The following is a 23556-nucleotide window of genomic DNA, read 5'->3' as shown; positions in this document are numbered from 1 at the left end:
TAAATAGTTCCCCCTCCCTTCCCCTCGTAGGAAATTCATTTCTAGCTTTGAAACATCCAAGAGTCAGGGAAGACTGTTCACAGACTTTATTATTTATAATCTTAGATGAGGATAGCACCCCTGGAATCTCTACTCTCTCCTCCCTCTCTATAAATCAGTTAATTCTTTGGATTCTTGGGCTGCCCAGAAGTGTAGTGACCATAATTTCAAAGCAAAAATCATAATACATGGTCTAGAAGAAGACATGTATGTCCTTTCTAGGAGTTGAGGAAGTCTGTCTTCAGTTCCTCACCTCTTGACCCGCTGCAATACGTAGTCTACTGAAACTGGTCCCACAGTGAGGAACGATATAGCCTTTGCTTCCAACTCCAATGGACCATCTCCTGCCTTTATCTTACTTGAATTCTCTTTCATTCTGTACCATTTGACCACTTCTTACTCATCGGTTCTCTTTCTCTTGATTCCAGACACTATACTCCTTTGGTTTTCGTACCTCCTCTCCAGCTGGTTCTCTTTTGTTACTTGTCCCTTAAATATCTTAAGTCTCCCAGAGACTTGTCCCTCTTTCCATACCCTTGGATGATCCCATCTTCCTCTCGTGGCTCCAGGTACCATCTAGGGCTGAGGACTTTCAAATATATGCTCGTGTCTCCTGCTCATTTCTTTCCTGAGTTCCAGCTCAGAGAGCCAACAACCCAACCAATGGTTCCTCTTGGAAGTCCATTCTTGAAATCTTGCCCACTCCCAACTAGGTTTCCTACACTGCTTCCTTGGTGATTCTTCTAAAATGCAACTTGGGGTGTGGGGAGGAGGGTGTCTGGGTGAAATCAAGTCCCACTCTTGATTTCAGCTCAGGTCATGATCTCGTAGTTGGGGGATTGAGCCTCCAGGTCAGGCTCTGTGGTAACAGGCCTGTGCCTGCCTGGGATTCTCTCTCTCCCTCTCTCTTTCTCTCTGCCCCTTGTCTGCCTGCGCACACTCTCTCACTCTCTCATTTTCTCAAAATGAATAAGTAAACTTTAAAATTCAACTGTGATCATGACTCACACCCCTACCTGGAATCCTTCAGGGGCTGCTCTCCATTATCCTCAAGATAAAGCACAAACTTTCTTGTCTGGCATAAGATGTTATTCAGTGTCTAGCTCTCCCTACATGGCACTGTGTTACATACATGTCTTCCAACGCAGAACATCAGAACTGGAATTTCTGGGTTGTTTACAACTCTATGTTTCACTGTACCACTGGTTTGCCAAAGGGCAGATCTCTGGAGTCATATGGACACGATGTTCCAGGCACTCTGGTCTACACCTCAGAATGGAGCGGGGAAGAGGAAAAATATCTTGGGACACCACCCCCCTTCCATGTGCCAGGCACTGTGCTGAGCAACAGTAACCACCGAGAGGGAGAAAATGGAGAATTTATTTCCTAAGTCAGCACAGTCCTCAGTCTTTCTGAGGGGACCCCAATGCCCCGAGTACTTTCTAATCCTTGCATGCAAAACAGAAGCCAAAGAAAGGCATTATGATATGTAGCTAATTTCTGTTTAAGAAACATTTCTCATTCAAGAGCCATCAAGAATTTAGTGATTATCCTGGCACATCCTAGGGGATGAAAGGTGTTAATATCATCACCCTCGTTCCATGACTGTCCTAGCTCAGGGGAGCCCAAGTAAATACTTGCTGACAGACTGATGGCCCCAGTTGTCAGAATGAGGGGCCGAGACTCAAGGAGCCATAAAGGCCAAGGAAGCAATCTGAGAACACCAGAGGAGAATGGAAAGTGAGAATAATCTTTAGAAGTGGAGTTGAAGAGGTCCCTTTAATCCTCATTTCCTCATCAGAAATCATATGACTTCACCCATATGAGGACTTTAAGACACAAAACAGTTGAACATAAGGGAAGGGAAACAAAAGTAATATAAAAACAGGGAGGGGGACAAAGCATAAGAGATTCATAAATATGGAGAACAAACACAGGGTTACTGGAGGGAGGGTGGGAGGGGGGATGGGCTAAATGGGTAAGGGGCACTAAGGAATCTACTCCTGAAATCATTGTTGCACTACATGCTAACTAATTTGGATCAAAGTAAAAAAAAAAGAAAAAGAAAAAAAAGAAAGTTTATTGATTAAAAAAAGAATTCAATGAAATTATACATATATATGTATGTATGTATGTATATGTGTGTGTGTATATATATATATATATATATATATATATATATATATATAGCTATCAGAAAGAGCAGTGTCAGGAACACTGCAAGTTCTCAATAAATGTTCTTGTCTTTTCTTTTTCCTTTCCCTGCTCCAGTGGAACATACACAGCCTTTAATGAGGAGCTTTAAATGCATCTGAGATTTGGCCCATGGGGTTAGAAAGTGATCCTCAGTGGGATGACGGGAATCACAGCGGCAAAAAGAAAAAAAAAAAAAAAGGTCGGAGAAATAAATCAGATTGAGAAACACTGACTGTCCCTACAGAAATGGCAGAAAAATCCAAGAGAGTGGGAGAAAAGAAAGGTTGGGAGAGAAAACGTGGCTTGGGAAAACTTCATTCCGGTAATCTCAAGGGGCCTGAAACCAGGAGAGCACAAGAAATGATCACTGCTTGCAGTGACCTCTGTAAAAGTACCTCACAACAGGCTGGGCGTCTGATTACAGTCGTCCCCTTTTGGTAGACTGAGAGCTTGCTGACATTAGGGGCCCTCTGTTCTACTCTGTTCCTCTCTCCCCACCAAAAGGGTCTTGTGTCCTCTCCACAGAGCAGCCAAAGCAATCCTTCTAAGGGAAATCTGATGGTGGCTTTCTCCTCCGGCTCAGAAATGAAAACCTTGAATAAAAGCCAGGGTCTTCATGGTTACCTTCAAGGACTTCCATGGTTTCGCCTTGGCTAACTTTCAAGCCCTTACCTGTTCCCAACTCCCTCCCCGTCTGGTCCAGCCACAAGGGCCTTTATAGTCTCCTGGAGCCCCCCAAGCAGGCTGCTGCCTCAAGGCCTGGGGCCTTGCTGTTCCTCAGGTATTTTGGTATGGCTTGGGGAGCTCCAAAAACAGAAGACCCCTGTCTCAGAGCTAAGCCATCGGCAAATCTTACTTGAAACTGCAGAAACAAGTACTGATAAACAGACTTCGTTATTTTATATACTCTTGGGTTGCCACGTAACCCAGTGAGTCATGGTTTGTTTCCACTTTTTATTCAGAGTCCCGCACAAGTGTCACCCCATCAAAGATGGCTTCCTCACCTGAAAGCGTTCCCATCCATCACCTCAACACCCCTCGTTCTGTCTCTTTACTCATCTCTGTTTTTGTTTAAGTTTGTTTTTGAGAGAGAGAGAGCACAAGCAGGGGACAGACAGAGAGAGGGGGAGACACAGAATCCGAAGCAGGCTCCAGGCTCTGAGCTGTCAGCACAGAGCCTGACACGGGGCTTGAACTCACAAACCGTGAGATCATGAGCTGAGATGAAATCTGACGCTTAACCGAATGAGCCCCCCCCACATGCCCCTCATCTGTTTTTCTTTAGAAAGTTTATCAACTCCTGGTGTGCAAATGTGTGCTCTTTACCTACACACACACAATTTGTATGTATCTACTGTGTATATATAATTTCCATGAAAATAGGGACTTTTTTTTTTAACTTTGTTCACTATTATAAATGCTCATAAGACACTCATTACTCATCACCTTTGTTCTGCTGCCAACCTTGAATCTAGCGCTTGTGGTTTGTGCCAACACCTCCCCACCAAATTCTGCTATCACCAGAACCTCCTTCTGAGACAGTGGGAGTTAAGGTTCTATAAGAGAATTAAGACAATAAAGGACAGTTTAGGGGAAAAGAGCCAAAGTTATGATCAGTGTAAGGCAGTCTCTGTCTAAGGAGTGAAAGTTTGGCCTCACAGAGAGAGAGAGAGAGAGAGAGAGAGAGAGAGACTCTGGTTGCCAATTACACGCACGAGCACATCTAGTTATTGTTTACTTAATTTATAAGCTCACAAAACATCACTCTTCAGGGATGGGTCTGAGAAGATTAGGGCAAATCAAGAGTATGAAATACTAAATCTGTTTATCAGCACTTGTTCTTGCAGTTTCAAATAGGATTTGCTGATGCTAAGCTCTAAGGCAGGAGTAACTTGCACTCTGCTTTCAGAGAGCCTCAAGCTGCACCAAAAGAGACCTACAGTCTCTGATTCCCAGGGATTTGCTGTCCTTTCCAAACAGCCAAATTCACTTCAGTAAAGTCATGCCTATTTCGTCCTGAGACCTCTGTAGTCTTGGGATATTCTATTCATAGATCTGTAAGACAGAGATGCACTTTCTTTTACAAAACAATAGAAGCAACGTGAGAGGAAAGAGAACCAACATTTATTGAATACCTGCTAAATATACGAGCTGGATGTAAAATTTAAGAAAGAAATGAAGCCAAGAGTATATATAGATGGGAGCATCTTGGAAGAATGACAAAGAGAGAAGGAAAAGGGTCCAGAACCCTAGCTGTAAAGAACTTTGATGTGATAGTCTTGAACTTGAAAAGGATACTAAAAGGACAAGCCAGAGATATAGGAAGAAAACTGGGAGAAGTTAACATTGCAGAAAGAAAGCCAAGGAAAGAGAGTGTTAAAAAGCAGAGGAAGGTGCGATCATTGATGCCACATCCTGCTGAGACCCCAAGGATGGGGACTGGAATGCACCCTATAGACTCAGCAACAGAGGTCACTAGGGACATTAACCTTAACAGTTTCAGGGGTCAATGGGTACAGAATTCAAATTGAAGTGGGCAAGGGATGAGTATACAAGTGAGGAAATAGTGACCAAGGATGGAGGCAATGCTTTGGAGAATCTTAGCTCTAAAAGGGGAGAAATACAGGGAGGTAGTAGGAAGACGGGGTAAAGCCGACTAGTATGTGGAAAGAGTTGGGATTTAAATCCAGTTGACTCCAGTTCTGAATTCTATGAGTTGCTGCTTCTGCACCACCCCGTGTTGTTTCTTCTCTGAGTCTGCACACTAATCCATAAATCTCTCTCTCTTCTTCTCTATAAAAACTATTCACATGAGGCTCATCCACAGAGTAGAGCTGTGGAAATTTTGAATATTGCATTCCAAAATCTACCTATCCCTTAAGTTTGTATTGGGCTTTAAGATCTTCAGAGACTGGCATTTCCACAATCTATTTTCATCCACATAACATCTGTAAAATGAGGTAAGCAAGGAAGTATTATTGTGGTTTTATGGGTGAGGAAACTGAGTCACTGAGACAATTATGGCAGAAATGGCACAAGAATCCAGACCTCCAATTCTCAGCCCAGCATTCTGGCTACTTTACCACACTTTCCGCAAGAAGGTCAGCAGGTTATGTATGACTGCTCTGCTGCTTAACCCTAGAACCACCACCACCAAAACATCCTCCACTTTTATAACCATTAGTAATAGTGGCAGAAAGAGCTGTTGTCATAATTGTCACAGTAGAGTTTACAAAGCCTTGCCAAATACATTACCTCATTAAAATCAAGACAAATTCTCAGAGGTACCCGGGGCTGGTTCTTGCAGAGTGACTACCCCATGTTCTGACGGGGAAACAAATTCACATGATGATGCATGTTGGGAGCTGGGGTTTGAATCCAAATCTCTGAACTCCAAATCCAGTGTTCTTGTCTTTGGGTTTGTGGTTTATGAATGCTGGATTCCTTCAAGAATCTGATGGAAGTGATGGCCTCTCTTCAGAGAATTATACCCGTCAGAATACAATCAACAAAACTCTGCACACAAATTAAGGGGTTCGCTCATGATCTGAAGGTAGGAACCCTTGCTCTAGGTTACATGGTCTCTAAGCCAAATAAAGTGTGAGTTGATGAAGTTACATGGTGTGATCCCTCTCAGTGGTAAGAGGGTCATAACCAGGGACTGCTAGAAGGGAAAGCTTCTGAAGCTTTCCTCAAACTCCCTTGCAGGACCATTCCTTATCTACACCCTGACAATAGGCTGCTTTTTTTTTTTAAGTTTATTTATTATTTGAGAGAGAGAGAAAGAGTGCGCAAGCAGGAGAAAGAGAGAGAGAGAGGGAGAGTGAGGATCCAAAGTGGGGCTCTGTGTTGACAGCAGAGAGCCTGACGTGGGGCTCAAACTCACGAACCACAAGATTATGACCCGAGCGGAAGTTGGGTGCTCAACCGACTGAGCCACGCAGGTGCCCCCAGACAGCTTACGTTCTAGTAAAGTATGCACCTCATTCTGCTCTGTGTAGGTGCCTCCCCTATTAGAATGTAAGCCCCTTGGTGGGGTGGAAATGTCTAATAGAAGTAATGACACCCATAACGACAACTTCCATCACTACTACTTTCATTCCCTGAAAACTTAGAACAGCTTGACCCTTGTCACCATATGCTACCCGCTATTCAAACAGGCTCCAGAGTCTATGGTATTAACCTCTACCTTAGACTGTCTCTCATTTTCCATGTACTTGCTACATGGGGTTTTTCTGTTAATATTATAGCATACCTTACTTTTCTAAAAAGGCCCAACAGCACTCCTGTCTTAAGCAATTAAAAAAAATAATAAATGGATTTCATTTTGAAGTAACTTTAGACTTACAGAAAAGTTACAAAAATAGTACACAGATTTTCCTATACTCATCACCTAAGAAATTAACATAAGTACATTTTTTTTTGAGTTTATTTATTTATTTTGAGAGGGTGGGGAGGGACAGAGAGAACGGGAGAGAGAGAGAATCCCAAGCAGGCTCCACACTGGCAGCACAGAGCTTGATGTGGGGCTCGAACTCATGAACCATGAGAGAGGTGTTGTCTGCCAGATCTCTCCACTGTGAAGTTACCCTTTTTCCTTTGCTATTAATGAGTGAGATACTTTGGGACTATGCATGTATCCTGCTTTGCATCATACTTTCACTCACTAATTTCAGCATCCATTGGTGATTCTTGCTTGCAACAAGTGCTGTTTACCTAACGATGATCTTTTAGTTCCATGATTCCCTTCACATTTATTTTTTAAAGTCTATTTATTTTGAGAGAAAGAGAGAATGAGGAGGGGAGGGGCAGAGAGAGAGGAAGAGAGGAAGAGACAGAATCCCAAGCTGACTCCACACTATCAGCACGGAGCCTGATGCGGGGCTTGAACGCACAATCCATGAGATCATGACCTGTGCCAAAACTAAGGGTCGGATGCTTAATTGACTGAGCCACACAGGCACCTCTCCTCCACATTTATTAATTTCAAGTACATGGTCCTTGCAGTGCAAAGGGAAATCTGCCTTTTCTTCCCCACTTATTTCTTCAATAAGTATGGCCTCAAGGAGACACTTTATACTATCATTACTAATTCAGTTGATCAAATTGTCCCCAAAGACCACTGAGAGATTCTTAGTGCTGGCTCCTGTGCCCTTCGACAATTCTTCTTTGAGTAGTTCCTTACTTTCTGGCATCACAAAACGTTCATGTGTATATGTCCCCCGCCCTCTCTTTGGAATCGGCCATGTTCCTAAAACCTACTTTTCGGTAGAGAACACTATTTAAAAACCAGCATCTGGTGCTAGCCATGCAAACTGCTCCTAGGGGTCATTGTTTCTAGGCCATCTCAGCAGAGAACACAGGGAATATATGTATGTGTACTCACACATGAACATATATACTGGATTTATTTCTCTCTATAGCTATAGCTCTATCTGTACATAGCTACACCTACACACATACATACAAAATCACAATTTGATCCTAGTATCTCCAATTTCCACCCACTACCATAAGGTTCATTGTAACCTTCCCTTTCCCTATTTAAGAGAGGCCTGGCTCCCATTATCCATAATATATTTATTTATTTGCTCAATTGTGGTATACACATGACAGATTTTCAGAAGAGCTCATCCAGACATTTATGAAAAACAAATTTAGGAATTAGACTATAATACTCAAGTACAGTTATTTTATCTTTAACCATACATTATACTATCAAAACATTTTTTCCCAATTACTTAAGTTAGTTCTTTTCTTTCCCAAACCCTTCTTAGTGCGGTTATGTTATTCATTATTAATACAATACGTTTCGTTTTTGCTAACTGTATCTTATTTTGCCTATTCTCACTACATACGTATATCCTCATAACTATCTATCTACCTACCTTACCTAACCTACCTACCTAACCAACCTTGCTCCCTCCCTCCCTCCCTTCTATTTTCAGGGATACAAGAAGCATCACCATGGTTCTAAGAATTAGGGTATATCGAAAAACATACTCAAAGAAGTACCATTTCCACCTATGACCCTGTTCACACTCCCCCATATTTCTACTGCATGCCTACCCACCACCTCTAGGTAACCAGTCTCACCACTTTCTGATTTAACTTCCCTGCATTTCTCTTGCACAAGTAAGTACACATACAGTTTCTTATAGTCATCTTCCTTCTACATAAAAAGAAGGGAACTGTAAACACTTCTTTGCTTTCTTCACTTAACAACATTTCCTGAAAATCATTTTGTAGCAGTTAATATCCTCAGTTTTACAGATGAAGAGAAAGGCTTAAAGAGATTGGATAACTTGCCCAAGGTCACACACCAAGTAAGGAGTAAAGCTGGATTTGAACTTGAACCCAAGAAGTTCTGATCCCCAAATCCATGTTCCTTCTACTACATTAGAGTCTCTCAGCCAGGGTTCCTGGCATATTCTTTGGGGATCTCTAGTTTCTTTGAATTCTCTTAGATCATTTTGAAAATTAATGCATGTACATCCTGGATCATTTTATAACCAAACACTGCCAGGCATCTTCACTGCCCATAGGAACTGCAAATCACACATCTGCCTAAAGGGACTGAATGCCTTCAGTGCAGGAATGCACAGGAGCTTACAAAAGGGAACAGGGACAGCAGTTACCTGGCTGTGGCCTTGGCTTGTAGTTCAGGGAAGGCAGCATGGCCCTGCACCACGTGGTCTATCTGAAAAACAAGAGAGATGGGTCAGTTTTACAGTTTCTCGGATTTATGTTTAAGCCAGAAAGGGATATATTAAAATGTCTGTTTCTTTCCATTCTTTGTCCATAGAGGATCTATGCTAAAATGCTAACTCAACTTCAGTGTCATAGCTATTTCAGAAATTGAGCTTGGCTTAACCTACTATCAGCCTTTTGATCCACAAAACAAAGCAGTCTAAAGAAAAAAGTGGCAGGAAATGAAACTCTCAGGCTAAAGTGGCAGCAACAGATAGTATTGGGTCCCAAAAGGAGGGGTGATGACAGGAATGAGAAGGCAGTAACTCCAGGTATGGGGCAAAGGGCCTGGGTGTTGAAGCACCAACCTTCGGATCACACCATTTCCACCTCCCCATGCAAGCTGTTAGCCCAGGCAAGGTCAGGCCTTGAATTACTCACTGTGTCTTACCAAACGTGGGGGGGAGTGAAAGAGACAGAGGAGGAAGGAATACTAACTAGTTCAAACAACAACCACCACAAAGGGTTGCCTTAGAGCTGTCAAGAGGACCCCTCCTGGGGAAGTGCCCTGCAGTGTGGAGCCGCCGCAGGCACTACCCAAAATGACGAAACGGAAGAATTCTCCTCAAAAGAGACTCCAGGAAGTAGTGACAGCTAATGAATTGATCAAAAGCGATTTAAGCAATACAAAGGAACAAGAATTTAGAATAACAGTCATAAAATTAATCGCTGGGCTTGAAAAAAGCATAGAGGACATCAGAGAATCTATTGCTACAGAGATCAAGGGACTAAGAAATAGTCAAGAAGAGCTAAAAATGCTATAAATGAGGTGCAAACTAAAATGGAGGCGGCCATAGCATGGACTGAAGAGGCAGAGGAGAGAATAGGTGAATTAGAAGATAAAATTATGGAAAAAGAGGAAGCTGAGAAAAAGGGAGATAAAAAAATCCAGGAGTATGAGGGAAGAATTAGAAAACTAAGTGATGCAATCAAATGGAACAATATCTGAATCATAGGAATTCCAGAAGAAGAAGAAGAGAGAAAGGGGCTGAAGGTGTACTTGAACAAATCATAGCTGAGAACTTCCCTGATCTGGGGAAGGAAAAAGGCATTGAAATCCAAGAGGCACAGAGAACTCCCTTCAGACGTAACTTGAATCGATCTTCTGCATGACATATCATAGTGAGACTGGCAAAATACAAGGATAAAGAGAAAATTCTGAAAGCAGCTAAGGATAAACAGGCTCTAACTTATAAAGGGAGACCATAAGAGTAGTGGGAGACCTACCTACTGAAACTTGGCAGGCCAGAAAGGAATGGCAAGAAATCTTCAAGGTGATGAACAAAAAAAATATGCAGCCAAAAATCCTTTATCCAGCAAGTCTGTCATTCAGAATAGAAGGAGAGATAAAGATCTTCCCAAACAAAAACTGAAGGAATTCATCACCACTAAACCAGCCCTACAAGAGATCCTAAGAGGGATTCTGTGAGTGAAACGTTTCAAGGATCACAAAGGACCAGAGACATCACTACAAGCATGAAACCTACAGATAACACTGAATGTAAATGGACTAAATGCTCCAACCAAAAGACACAGGGTATCAGAATGGATAAAAAACCAAGACCCATCTATTTGGTGTATACAAGAGATACATTTTACATCCAAGGACACCTTCAGATTGAAAGTGAGGGTTAGGAGAACTATCTATCATGCTACTGGAAGTCAAAAGAAAGCTGGAGTAGACATGCTTATATCAGACAAACTAGACTTTAAATTAAAGGCTGTAACAAGAGATGAAGAAGGGCATTATATAATAACTACAGGCTCTATCCATCAGGAAGAGCTAACAATTATAAATGTCTATGTGCCAAATATGGGAGCCCCCAAATATATAAACCAATTAATTCCAAACATAAGCAACCTTATTGATAAGAATGTGGTAATTGCAGGGGACTTTAATACCCCACTTACAACAATGGATAGATCATCTAGACACACGGTCAATAAAGAAACAAGGGCCCTGAATGATACGTTGGATCAGATGGACTTGACAGATATATTTAGAACTCCGCATCCCAAAGCAACAGAATATACTTTCTTCTCGAGTGCACATGGAACATTTTCCAAGATAGATCACATACTGGGTCACAAAACAGCCCTTCATAAGTATACAAGAATTGAGATCATACCATGCACACTTTCAGACCACAATGCTATGAAGCTTGAAATCAACCACAGGAAAAAGTCTGGAAAACCGCCAAAAGCATGGAGGTTAAAGAACACCCTACTAAAGAATGAGTGGGTCAGCCAGGCAATTAGAGAAGAAATTATAAAGTATATGGAAACAAATGAAAATGAAAATACAACAATCCAAATGCTTTGGGATGCAGCAAAGGCAGTCCTGAGACGAAAATACACTGCAATCCAGGCCTATCTCAAGAAACAAGAAAAATCCCAAATACAAAATCTAACAGCACACCTAAAGAAAATAAAAGCAGAATGGCAAAGACACCCCAAACCCAGCAGAAGAAGAGAAATAATAAAGATCAGAGCAGAAATAAACAACATAGAATCTAAAAAATCTATAGAGCAGATCAATGAAACCAAGAGTTGGTTTTTTGAAAAAATAAACAAAATTGATAAACCACTAGCCAGGCTTCTCAAAAAGAAAGGGACATGACCCAAATAGATAAAATCATGAGTGAAAATGGGATTATTACAACCAAATCCCTCAGAAATACAAGCAATTATCAGGAAATACTATGAAAAATTATGTGCCAACAAACTGGACAACCTGGAAGAAATAGAAAAATTCCTAAGCACCCACACACTTTCAAAACTCAAACAGAAAGAAAGAGAAAACTTTAACAGACCCATAACCAGTGAAGAAATTTAATCAGTTATCAAAAATCTCCCAACAAATAAGAGTCCAGGACCAGATGGCTTCCCAGGGGAATTCTACCAGACATTTAAAGCAGAGATAATACCTATCCTTCTCAAGCTGTTCCAAAAAATAGAAAGGGAAGGAAAACTTCCAGACTCGTCCTATGAAGCCAGCATTACTTTGATTACTAAACCAGACAGAGATCCAGCAAAAAAGGAGAACTACAGGCCAATATCCCTGATGAATATGGATGAAAAATTCTCAATAAGATACTAGCAAATCAAATTCAACAGCATATAAAAAGAATTATTCACCATGATCAAGTGGGATTCATTCCTGGGCTGCAGGGCTGGTTCAGCATTCACAAATCAATCAATGTGAAACATCACATTAATAAAAGAAAAGATAAGAACCATATGATCCTGTCAATAGATGCAGAAAAAGCATCTGACAAAATTCAGCATCCTTTCTTAATAAAAACCCTCGAGAAAGTCAGGATAGAAGGAAAATACTTAAACATCATAAAAGCCATTTATGAAAATCGCACAGCTAATATCCTCAATGAGGAAAAACTGAGAGCTTTCCCCCTGAGATCAGGAACATGACAGGGATGTCCACTCTCAACGCTGTTGTTTAACATAGTGTTGGAAGTTCTAGCATCAGCAATGAGACAAAAAAAGAAATCAAAGGCATCAAAACTGGCAAAGATGAAGTCAAGTTTTCACTTTTTGCAGATGACATGATATTATACATGGAAAACCTGACAGACTCCACCAAAAGTCTGCTAGAACTGATACATGAATTCAGCAAAGTCACAGGATACAAAATCAACATACAGAAATCAGTTGCATTCTTATAGACTAATAATGAAGCAACAGAAACACAAATAAAGAAACTGATCCCATTCACAATTGCACCAAGAATCATAAAATACCTAGGGATAAATCTAACCAAAGATGTAAAAGATCTGTATGCTGAAAACTATAGAAAGCTTATGAAGGAAATTGAAGAAGATACAAAGAAATGGAAACACATTCCATGCTCATGGATTGGAAGAATAAATATTGTCAAAATGTCAATACTACCCAAAGCTATTTACACATTCACTGCAATCCCAATCAAAATTTCACCAGCATTCTTCTCGCAGCTAGAACAAGTAATCCTAAAATTCATATGGAACCACAAAAGACCCCGAATAGCCAAAGTAATTTTGAAGAAGACCAAAGCAGGAGGCATCACAATCCCAGACTTTTGCCTCTACTACAAAGCTGTTATCATCAAGACAGCATGGTGTTGGCACAAAAACAGACACATAGACCAATGGAATAGAATAGAGACTCCAGAATTGGACCCACAAAAGTATGGCCAACTCATCTTTGACAAAGCAGGAAAGAATATCCAATGGAAAAAAGACAGTCTCTTTAACAAATGGTGTTGGGAGAACTGGGCAGCAATATGCAGAAGGATGAAACTAGACCACTTTCTTATACCATTCACAAAAATAAACTCAAAATGGATAAAGGACCTGAATGTGAGACAGGAAACCATCAAAACCCTAGAGGAGAAAGCAGGAAAAAACCTCTCTGACCTCAACCACAGCAATTTCTTACTTGACACATCTCCAAACACAAGGGAATTAAAAGCAAAAATGAACTATTGGGACCTCATGAAGATAAAAACCTTCTGCACTACAAAGGAAACAATCAACAAAACTAAAAGGCAACCAACGGAATGGGAAAAGATATTTGCAAATGACATATCAGACAAAGGGTAGTACCCAATATCTATAAAGAACTCACCAAACTCCACACCTGAAAAACAAATAATCCAGTGAAGAAATGGGCAGAAAACATGAATAGACACTTCTCTAAAGAAGACATCCAGATGGCCAACAGGCACATGAAAAGATGCTCAACGTCACTCCTCATCAGGGAAATACAAATCAAAACCACACTCAGATATCACCTCACGCCAGTCAGAGTGGCTAAAATGAACAAATCAGGAGACTATGGATGCTGGCGAGGATGTGGAGAAATGGGAACACTTTTGCACTGTTGGTGGGAATGCAACCTGGTGCAGCCGCTCTGGAAAACAGTGTGGAGGTTCCTCAAAAAATTAAAAATAGATCTACCCTATGACCCAGCAATAGCACTGTTTGGAATTTACCCAAGGGATACAGGAGCGCTGATGTATAGGGGCACTTGTACCCCAATGTTTATATCAGCACTTTCAACAATAGCCAAATTATGGAAAGAGCCTAAATGCCCATCAACTGATGAATGGATAAAGAAATTGTGGTTTATATACACAATGGAATACTACTTGGCAATGAGAAAGAATGAAATCTGGCCTTTTGTAGCAACGTGGATAGAACTAGATAGTGTTATGCTAAGTGAAGTAAGTCATACAGAGAAAGACAGATACCATATGTTTTCACTCTTATGTGGATCCTGAGGACTTAACAGAAGACCATGGGGAGGTGAAGGGGGAGAAAAAAGGTAGAGAGGAAGACAGCCAAACCATAAGAGACCCTGAAAAACTGAGAATAAACTGAGGGTTGATGGGGGGTGGGAGGGAGGGGAGGGTGGGCGATGGGCATTGAGGAGGGCACCTGTTGGGATGAGCACTGGGTGTTGTATGGAAACCAACTGGACAATAAATTTCATAAAAAAAAAAAAAAGAGGACCCCTCCTGATTGAAAAGTTAGCACGTGAATAAAAAATACAAAAAAGAAAGAAGAGTTATCACATGAGAAACTGGGACACAGCTCACCAAGGATAGAAATGTCTAGGCTCTGTGGACAACTACCTTCTTCTCATTTGAAATCGCGTCTCTCTGATTTTATTCCTTAATCCACTAGGTAGCTCTAAACAAAATAATATATAACGGTATCAGGAAGGGAAATGTTTTCCCATGATGCTACCACCCTGCTTGCTAAAACACACCCAACACTGTACTTGTATTCCTGAACTTCATCTGTGTGTCTTCCCAGTGTTCACATGAGTGTCCAGGACTCCAAAACCACTGGGATCAATTTATTTTCATTGAGACTATGAACTGATTGGTTATTTTGGCCTCATGGAGATAGGATCTCTAAGCATGTTTCCTAACATGTATAAAGGGGAGGAGAATTTTTTCTGGAGCCACGGAGGCCAGGTCTGGGTTCTGGCTCTGATACCACTTAGCTGTGTGACTTTGTGTAAGCCATTTAACTACTCTGAGTCTCAAAAACCTCCTGTGCCCTCCCCCAGCCTCCCTTTAAAACAGGGGTGCTGGATATCAACAGTGTCTACCACAATGTCAACAACAGTGTAAATACCATCCCCTAAAATTTACTGACTCATTTACCATACATCAACACTGAGCTAAGCATTTTACATCATTTTCTCATATATTCCTTACTCTGCTTGCAGGAAAAAGATACTATTCTCTATTATGGAGATGAGAAAACTGGGACCAAGAGAGACTAAGCAACTTGCCCAAGGTCAGAGGGAGTAAATGACGGATCTAAGGTTTCAAACTGAGAAGATCTTCCTGTATCTAAAGTCCTTGTTCTTAACAACTATGCCATAATGTCTACCAAACTTGCAGGTATACATTGCTGAATTCCATTTATACAGTAATGCAGAAATGCTCAAACTAATATCAAAGCAATTGGATATTTCAGTGGGAAAAAACTATGCAGGTTTCGAGTGTTAACTTCCTACAGGTTCAGCTTTGGGTTACTGTGATGGGGTGCGTCTGGACCTTAAAGAGTCGCATCAGTGATGGATAAGTAAAGTCATTGCTTGATTTGATGCTAATTTCTATAGGAACACCTTCCGAGTTCAGACAAGGGAGATTTAAATGTGTGTCCAGTGAGAAGCACAGAAACTAGCATGTGTGGTGTGTGCATGAATGTAGTTATTCAGTATTTAATGAATGCCTAATGCATCAGGTACTGGGACTAGGTCCTGGGAATACAGCAGAAAGTAAGAAATACAATACATATAATACATAGTAAAATAAAGAAGTCATTAATTTGGCAATTATTAAATAGGTGGGAGAGGCAAGGCTTCAGCTGAGAGGCTGAGAACAGGCAGCTTGGAGGAGTAGGGAGCCAGGGGCAGGATATGCTGGGAACAAGGCTGTGATGACTAGATATGGAGATGCAAAGACATATATGGTTGTGGACAGTAAGGAAACTGGTGAAGTCCCGAGCCTGGCATATCATTGCTGCTCAGGAAATGTTTGTGCAAAGATGTGGGAGGCACGAAGCATAATGGAGGCACATCATATACTCACACAGTGCCATGTATTCTGGAAGCACTACCATATACTTTACATCTGTCTGTACGGGGCACACTTTGGTCACAGGGTGACTGCTAACTTAGAGAATACATGAAGTGGTGAAGATATTGGATGGATGGGGGGGGGCAGACGGTAGTTCTTGAAAGTCAGGTAAGCATTTATAGTTTTATTGGATTAGAGACCATGGAATTATTTTGATTTGTGTGCAAAATGATGAGAAGTTAAGGCAAAGCAATCTGGTAGGGTATGCAGGATGGAGAGATGACCAGACAAGGAGGGCAGGAAATGCAGCCTGGGCTCAGAGGCTGATGGTGAGAACAAGAGGCAAAAATATTTCCTGTTCTTGCTCCATTGTGGCACTTGTCAAGTTGTTTTAAACAATCACTAGTTTATACGTCTGTCTTTACCTGACACTCCAAACTCTTTTAAATCAAGAGCCCCATTATTTCCCAATCCCCAGTGCCTACGTCAATGCCTGGCGTCTTGAATGAATGAATGAGATATATTTGGAGAAAAACAAAACAAATTTAGTGGCTAACCAATTATAGAATAGAAGGAAATCAGAGTCAAGAATGACTTTTGGGTCTAAGAAAAGGAAATGTGGCCATGTTAATCATGTCTTTTTATTTTCTGTATTTCTGATGCTTTGATTCTATGACCTTATGGACCCTGGAGAGACTGCCCCTCCCGGGGCTGGCAAGTTCCAGAGAAAGCAAAGGATTCAGCACACCTGAAAGCATACCTTTCATAAGCAAACTAACCACTCCAGAACCCACCTTCCCCCACCTCAATGGGCTACTGCTTCCTGCTCTAAGCAATTCAGGGCCAGGAACCAGAAGGCTAGGACAAGCCTGGTGCTCCCCTTGGGTGGCGTGGTCCTGGGGTGGCGTGGAGTGCCCCTTCCTCTTGAGAACTGTGAGCAAGGAACCATCCTTTCGATGGCAATCAACCCCTGATCTGTTGGCCTCATACCTGAATAATAACAAAATCTACACATTAAAACAGTGCCTTAGTAAAAAAAAAAAAAAAACACATAAGCTTTGGAAACAAGACTTGGGTTCAAATTCATGGTCTATACTTACATTCTGTGCTACCTAGGAAGTTACTTGACCTCTCAGAGCCACATCTCCTACAACTGTAAAATGGGGATAATAAAATGTGCCTTGCAGGGAAAGTAGCGGCCAAGTGCCCGGTATATGGGTGTCTCTCAGTTCACAACAACATCAATAAAAAAGAAAGGGGTATCACCAAAAGAGTAAAAATGGTTGGGAAAACAATCTCAAATGGTCAGCTGCACTCCGCCTCCCCCCCCCCCCCCCGCCCCCAGCATCTGGTGGTAAAGGCCCACTCTGGTTAGCAAAGAACAAGCCAGTTTTTTCAAATAACTGAGCACTCATTTCAATAGCCTGGAGTGCCTGATCGTACGCCTGATCTCTCTATTTATGTCCTATTCTCTAATGCATTTAGTCCAGTATAGAACATAGTGTCCTATTAGTGGTTATTTGTTTCTCCGTAAAACAACCAGTTTAACCACAATGACTGTATCTGCCAAGTGGTTGCCTCAGAAATACATAGACAGAGCTTGCCTAACTTTATGACTACTTTCTTATTTCCTCCATCTTCTCAGGTTTCAGCTCTGAGAGCAAGCAGAGAAGTCTACAAACTATATGGATAGGTAGGAAGCTTGAGCTGGATGGAGTCAGATCTTGAGTATGGCTTTCTAGATCAAGAGGGAAAAGCTACCTTATGATATATAATGAGGGTTGGGTTTTTAGGTCCTTCCTTACAAAGGTGCCATCTGTATTTGAAACATGGGAGAAATAGAAAAACAACACAACACAGAGATCATAGATGGGTAGTATGAGGGGACATCTGGCTCACATATGTATTTTATTTGTGTTATATAATGTTTAAAAAAATCAGCCAATATTTTTAAATTGGGAGATTCCACTTGAAATCCAGATTCTGGTTTCTCTTGAAGAACTGGCATATGTAAAACACTGGCCACACATATTTCCCCATGGCCGGAGTCAGCTGGAGCTGATCCCTTCAGATAGGACTGTACCCTTCACTATGTAGAAGGCACCACTGGTCTCCACCATTCCCCAACAACAGGCAGGCACCATATTTTACCAATTTCCTCATCATGACTGCACTCATGTTTTACTTGTAGGAGAGATCTATTTCTCTATGCCCATCTCTCTATGAAAGGAAGGAACATAAAATGTTCTCTAGAGCGCCATGAGTTGAAAGAAAAACTTCTCTGTGGAAGTAAAAAAAAAAAATTGTTTGCCTTGTCTTTATTCTTTAATGCTGTCTGACTCCTTTAGGCATTTGGGTTTTCAACTCTTGATATGACAGGAAGAACACAAACAGGGACTCCTAAGACCGCAGTCGATTCTGGCTCAGGGAATGACCTTACACAAGACCGTTTCTAATTCTCTCTCTGCAACATTTAAGAAATTAATATGACAAATAGCCAAGTGTTTGTAAAATTACACGGACGACCGCATTGCCTGAGATATCAAAACTGCTGGCACAGAGTTCACAGGCAGGACAAACACATGACACAGGCGACTTCTGAATTCCAGAATTTTAGGTTCTATGATCATTTTGCTAGGACATAGCTATCTTCTTGCATGTGGGGTTTTTCTCTATTAAAATCAATTTTATGTATTAGTCTCAAGGCTGTCTTTTACCTTACTTTGCAGATAACAAAACCATTAGGCTCAGAGAAATGTTCACTGCTTGCCACAACTTCTTTTCGCCTTTTGCATTTACCTGAAATGTCACTTTTTTCATCTCGGCTATTCCAACTCTTTCTTTACCTTGCCTTCTTATCTCAAAGCAAAAACATTTTGCCTGATTTTTCCCAGACTTGAAACTCTCATAAAAATCTAATGGAAGAAGAAAGCCCAACCTAGATAACTTCTTTTATGTTGCTGGAAAGAATTGTGGGTTTCAACACTGAACAGTTCTTAAGAACAACAAACATTCCTGAAAGAAAATGTAAACCGTGTTTTTTGTTTTTTGTTTTTAACTTTAATACTAGCTTTAGATAGAACCGCTTCACTTACAGGTGGTGGACAAATTCTGATTTAATGCAGAGCTACTTTAGTTTCATTCAACATCAAAGTTAATAGCTTTGTGTATTTTTATAGTTTGTTAATTGATTCACTTATTCATGAAACTAATGTGATATATAGCTACCCTGTGCTAGGCATCACTGTAATAATTGAAGATTCAAAGATAAATTAAAGTCATTGCTCTCACAAAGCTCTGCCTGTCAGTGGAAAATGGGCACACCAATACTCACATATGGCCTCAGAAGATTAGGTTCTTGGTAGATTCCACAAATGTTTATTGAACATTTACTCTGTTCTAATTGTAGTAAGCACAGGGGATTCAGTGGCCATAGAAAGGAAGCTCAACCCTATCATACAAATGCTACCCTAACTTCTGGATGATCTCTGAACTACATTACAGGCAGCCTAGCTAAAGCTGAAAAAATTCAGCGGAGATTTCAGTAGGTGCCCATCACAAGAAAGACAAAATTTGAGAGTTTGAGTTCAACCAAATAAACCACCTGTTAAAAACAAACAAACAAACAAAAAGATACTCTTCAGAGAAATAAGAATAACCCAGTGTCTCTACAATATATCAATCATAATGTTTAAGACAGGATCCCAAATTGCTAGACATATGGAGAGAAGGAAAATGTAATCCATACTTATGAGAAAAGCCATTTAATGGACAATGACCCTGAGATGACACAGATACTGGATTTAGAAGGCAAGAATTCAGCAGTTTATTCTAGATCTGTCTCCTGAGGCAAGGGAAACCAAAGCAGAAATAAACCATTAGGACTACATCAAAATACAAAGTTTCTGCACAGCAAAAGAAACAGTCAACAAAACTAAAAGACAGTCTACTGAACAGGAGAAGGTATTTGCAAAGGACATATCTGATAAGGGGTTAGTATCCAAAATATGCAAAGAACTCATACAAATAGGTGAAGGGGAATGGGAGTACATTTATCTTGATGAGCACTGGCTAATATGTGTTATTGCTGAATAACTATATTGTACGTCTGAAACTAATAGAACACAGTATTAAGTGCACTGGAATTAAAGAAAAGAAAAGAAAAGAAAAGGAAAGAAAAGAAAAGAAAAGAAAACTAAGAAGTAAAATAATAAAATAATGTATACAACTCAACACCAAGCCCCCCCCCCAAATAATCAAATTAAAATTTGGCGGAAGACTTAAACAGACATTTCCCCAAAGAAGACATACAAGTGGCCAACAGACACATGAAAAGATGCTCAACATCACTCATCATCAGGGAAATGCAAATCAAAACCACAACGAGATAATCACCTCACTACTGTAAGAATGGCTAAAAGAAAAAAAAATACACACACACAAGAAATAACTAGCATTGGTAAAGACGTGGAGAAAAAGGAACCTTCATGTACAGTTGATAGAAATGTAAATTGGTGCAGGCACTGTGGAAAACAGTGTAGAGGTTCTTCAAAGAATAAAAAATAGAATTACTATAGGATCCCTTAATTCCACTATTGTGTATTTATACAAAGAAGACAAAAACACTAATTCAAAAAGACATATGCAACCCTATATTTACTGCAGTATTATTTACAATAGCAAAGATATGGAAGGAACCTAAGTGTCCCAATAAAGAAGAGGTGGTATGTATGTATGTATGTATATGTATGTATAGATGTAAATACACACACACACACACACACACACACACACAGACACTGGAATATTCAAAAAGAATGAAACCTTGCCATTTGCAACAATATGCATGGACATAGAGATACGATGCTAAGTGAAATGTCAGAGAAAGACAAATACCATATGATTTTACTCATATGTGGAATTTAAGAATCAAAACAAGCAAAGAAAAAAAGAGACAAACGAAAAACAGACTCCTAACTATAGAGAACTGATGGTTACCAAAGGGAAAGTGGGTGGGTAGAGGGATGGGGAAAACAGTGATGGGAATTAAGAGTACACTTATCATGATGAGCACGGAGTATTGTATAGAATTGTTGAATCACTGTATTGTATGCCTGAAACTAATACAACACTGTACGTTAATTATACTGAAAATAGAAGCCAAGACTACATCATTGTTAAGGAACTTGAATTTAAATAAAAAATATGCTGAAAATAAAAAAAATAAACAAAATAAAATCAACATGAAGAAAAATTTGCTATACATCCAAAAAAGGAGGAGAGGTGAGAAGAAGACTAATATTGTTGCTTGATCTGAGCACTGGTATGTATTGACATTGTTGAATGTAATATTGCTCACCTTAACAAATAAACATTTAAACAAACAATAAATAAACCAAAAAAAATGAAGTCAGTAGTTTAACAATGCTTTAGGATAGGAGAATATTCTCATAAACAATAAATAGAGAAGAAATAGCAAAGAAACAAAAACTATTAAAACGGAAATTCTAGTATTGATAAATATTATACCCGAAATATTTAGTGGATAGGCATCACACTGATTGAAGATAAAAGAGAAAAGTCAATGAACTTGAAAAGAGACCCAGACAGAGTACCTAACTGTGAGGGGGAGGAGGGAAGGAGGGGAAGTGAGGGAGAGAAGGAGACAGAGAGAGAGGTGGGAGGGGTGGTAGAGAGGCAGAGACTGGGGGGAAAACAAAATCCCTCATGGGCCTATGGGACAATGCCCAAGGGCCTCAAATATATGTAACTGGAGTCACAGTATGAGGAATAAGAGCACACGGGGCCTCGGTAATGAGGTAGGTCTGTGAGTATGGGTGCAATGGAGATGCCTATATATCATACAGGCACACCCTCTGATGATATTAAGGGGCAAATATATAGTATCATCCCCCAGGGAAAATACCTAAGCCAGGGGTGGTACAGATTCATGGGAACCACACCTCTACTCTTGTTGCTAAATGAAGATCTGCCATATCTATTACCTATAAAACATTTGTCTTATTGTTCCTAGCCTCACATTGCTGGTGTTTCTTATTACTGCATTAGGAAATGTATTGTCAAGAGCCACCACCTGTGCTGAGGTTTACTCTCACTCCAACTGCTAGGTCTGTGGAAAGGATCGCTTGCTAGGTCACTAGGGAACCACAGTTCTAAATACTTTCTTTTGTCTTCTAGGTATATTAATCTTGTGGTGCTGTTTATATTGCTGCTGTGGCATACGGATGCAGTATTTATCTGTGTTTAAATAAATAAACGCTGACAATTTCCCAAACTTGGTGAAAGAGAGAAATTTCCAAATTCAAGAAGTTTTGCAAATCTGGGAGAAGAAGGATAAATCCAAAGAACACCATGTCTGGGCACACCATAGTAAAAATCAAAGGTTAAGAGAAAATCAAGAACGTGGTAGAAGAAAAATAATATACTTTATGCATGGGACAAACAATACCAACGATGGTGGACTTCTCCTGAGAAAAAAAGAGTGCCAGAATACAAGATAGTAACATCTTTAAGCACTGAAGAAAAACAAACAAAAAACCTGTCAACCACGATTATTTTTTATTTGAGGGAGACAGAGAGCACAAGTGGGGGGAGAGGGGCAGAGATAGAGAGAGAGAATCCCAACCAGGATCCCTGCTCAATGTGGAGACCGTCACGGGGCTCCATCCCAAGACCCGGGGATCATGACTTAAGCCGAAATCAAGAGTTGGAGGCTCAACTGACTAAGCCACCCAGGTGCCCCAGCCAAGAATTCTGTATTGAGCAAAAATATCTTTCAAGATAGAAGGTAAAATAAATCACTAAAAAAGGAAAAAAAAACCTATTTTTTTTTCTTTTTTGTCAGTACAGCTACAAGAAATGAATAAATGCTGAAGTGGGTTCTCCAGGATAAGGAAAATATTAGATATTTACATTTTCAGACAGAAAAAAAAAAAACAACGGGGATGGTAAACAGGTAGGTAAATGCAAAAGATAATGGTTGCTTCTCAGAATTTCTTTGAAATACGTATGACTTATTAGGGACTGAATTGTATCCTCCCAAAATTCTGATGTGAAGCCCCAACCTTCCATGTGACTGGAAATAGAGACTTTACGGAGGTAAATAAGGTCATACGAGGTCACACGGGTAGGGCCCTAACATGATAGAATTGCTGTCCTTATAAGAAGAGCAAGGATCATCAAAGCTCTCTCACTACATGCATGCACCTGGAAAAGGCCACGTGAGGACACAGGGAGAGGCTGCTGTCCACAAGCCAAGAAGACAGCTCTCACCAGAAACTTAATTTTCTAGCACTATGGTCAGGGACTTCTATCCACCAAACTGTTAGGAAATAAATGTTTATTGTTTAAGTCACCCAGTCTATGGTATTTTGGTATGGCACCCTGGGCAGACTAATGCGTTATTTAAAGCAAACAACAGGGGTGCCGGAGAGGATCAGTCAGTTAAGAATCAT

The 23556-nt window shown here is 40.4% G+C and overlaps 1 protein-coding gene across 17 annotated transcripts in view; it reads right to left on the bottom strand.

Moving 5' to 3' along the window:
- FGGY (FGGY carbohydrate kinase domain containing) overlaps positions 1-23556 on the bottom strand; it is a 418575-nt gene that overhangs the window by 109181 nt on the left and 285838 nt on the right. For all 17 annotated transcript variants that reach the window (XM_011284961.3, XM_045035922.1, XM_045035926.1 and 14 more), the window contains one exon: positions 8874-8935. In XM_011284961.3, coding sequence (XP_011283263.1) covers positions 8874-8935 — 62 coding nt within the window. The remainder of the gene's footprint in view (positions 1-8873; positions 8936-23556) is intronic.

This window comes from Felis catus, chromosome C1 (assembly GCF_018350175.1).
Source record: "Felis catus isolate Fca126 chromosome C1, F.catus_Fca126_mat1.0, whole genome shotgun sequence".
Taxonomy (NCBI): domain Eukaryota; kingdom Metazoa; phylum Chordata; class Mammalia; order Carnivora; family Felidae; genus Felis; species Felis catus.
This window is presented reverse-complemented; position numbering and strand designations above follow the sequence as displayed.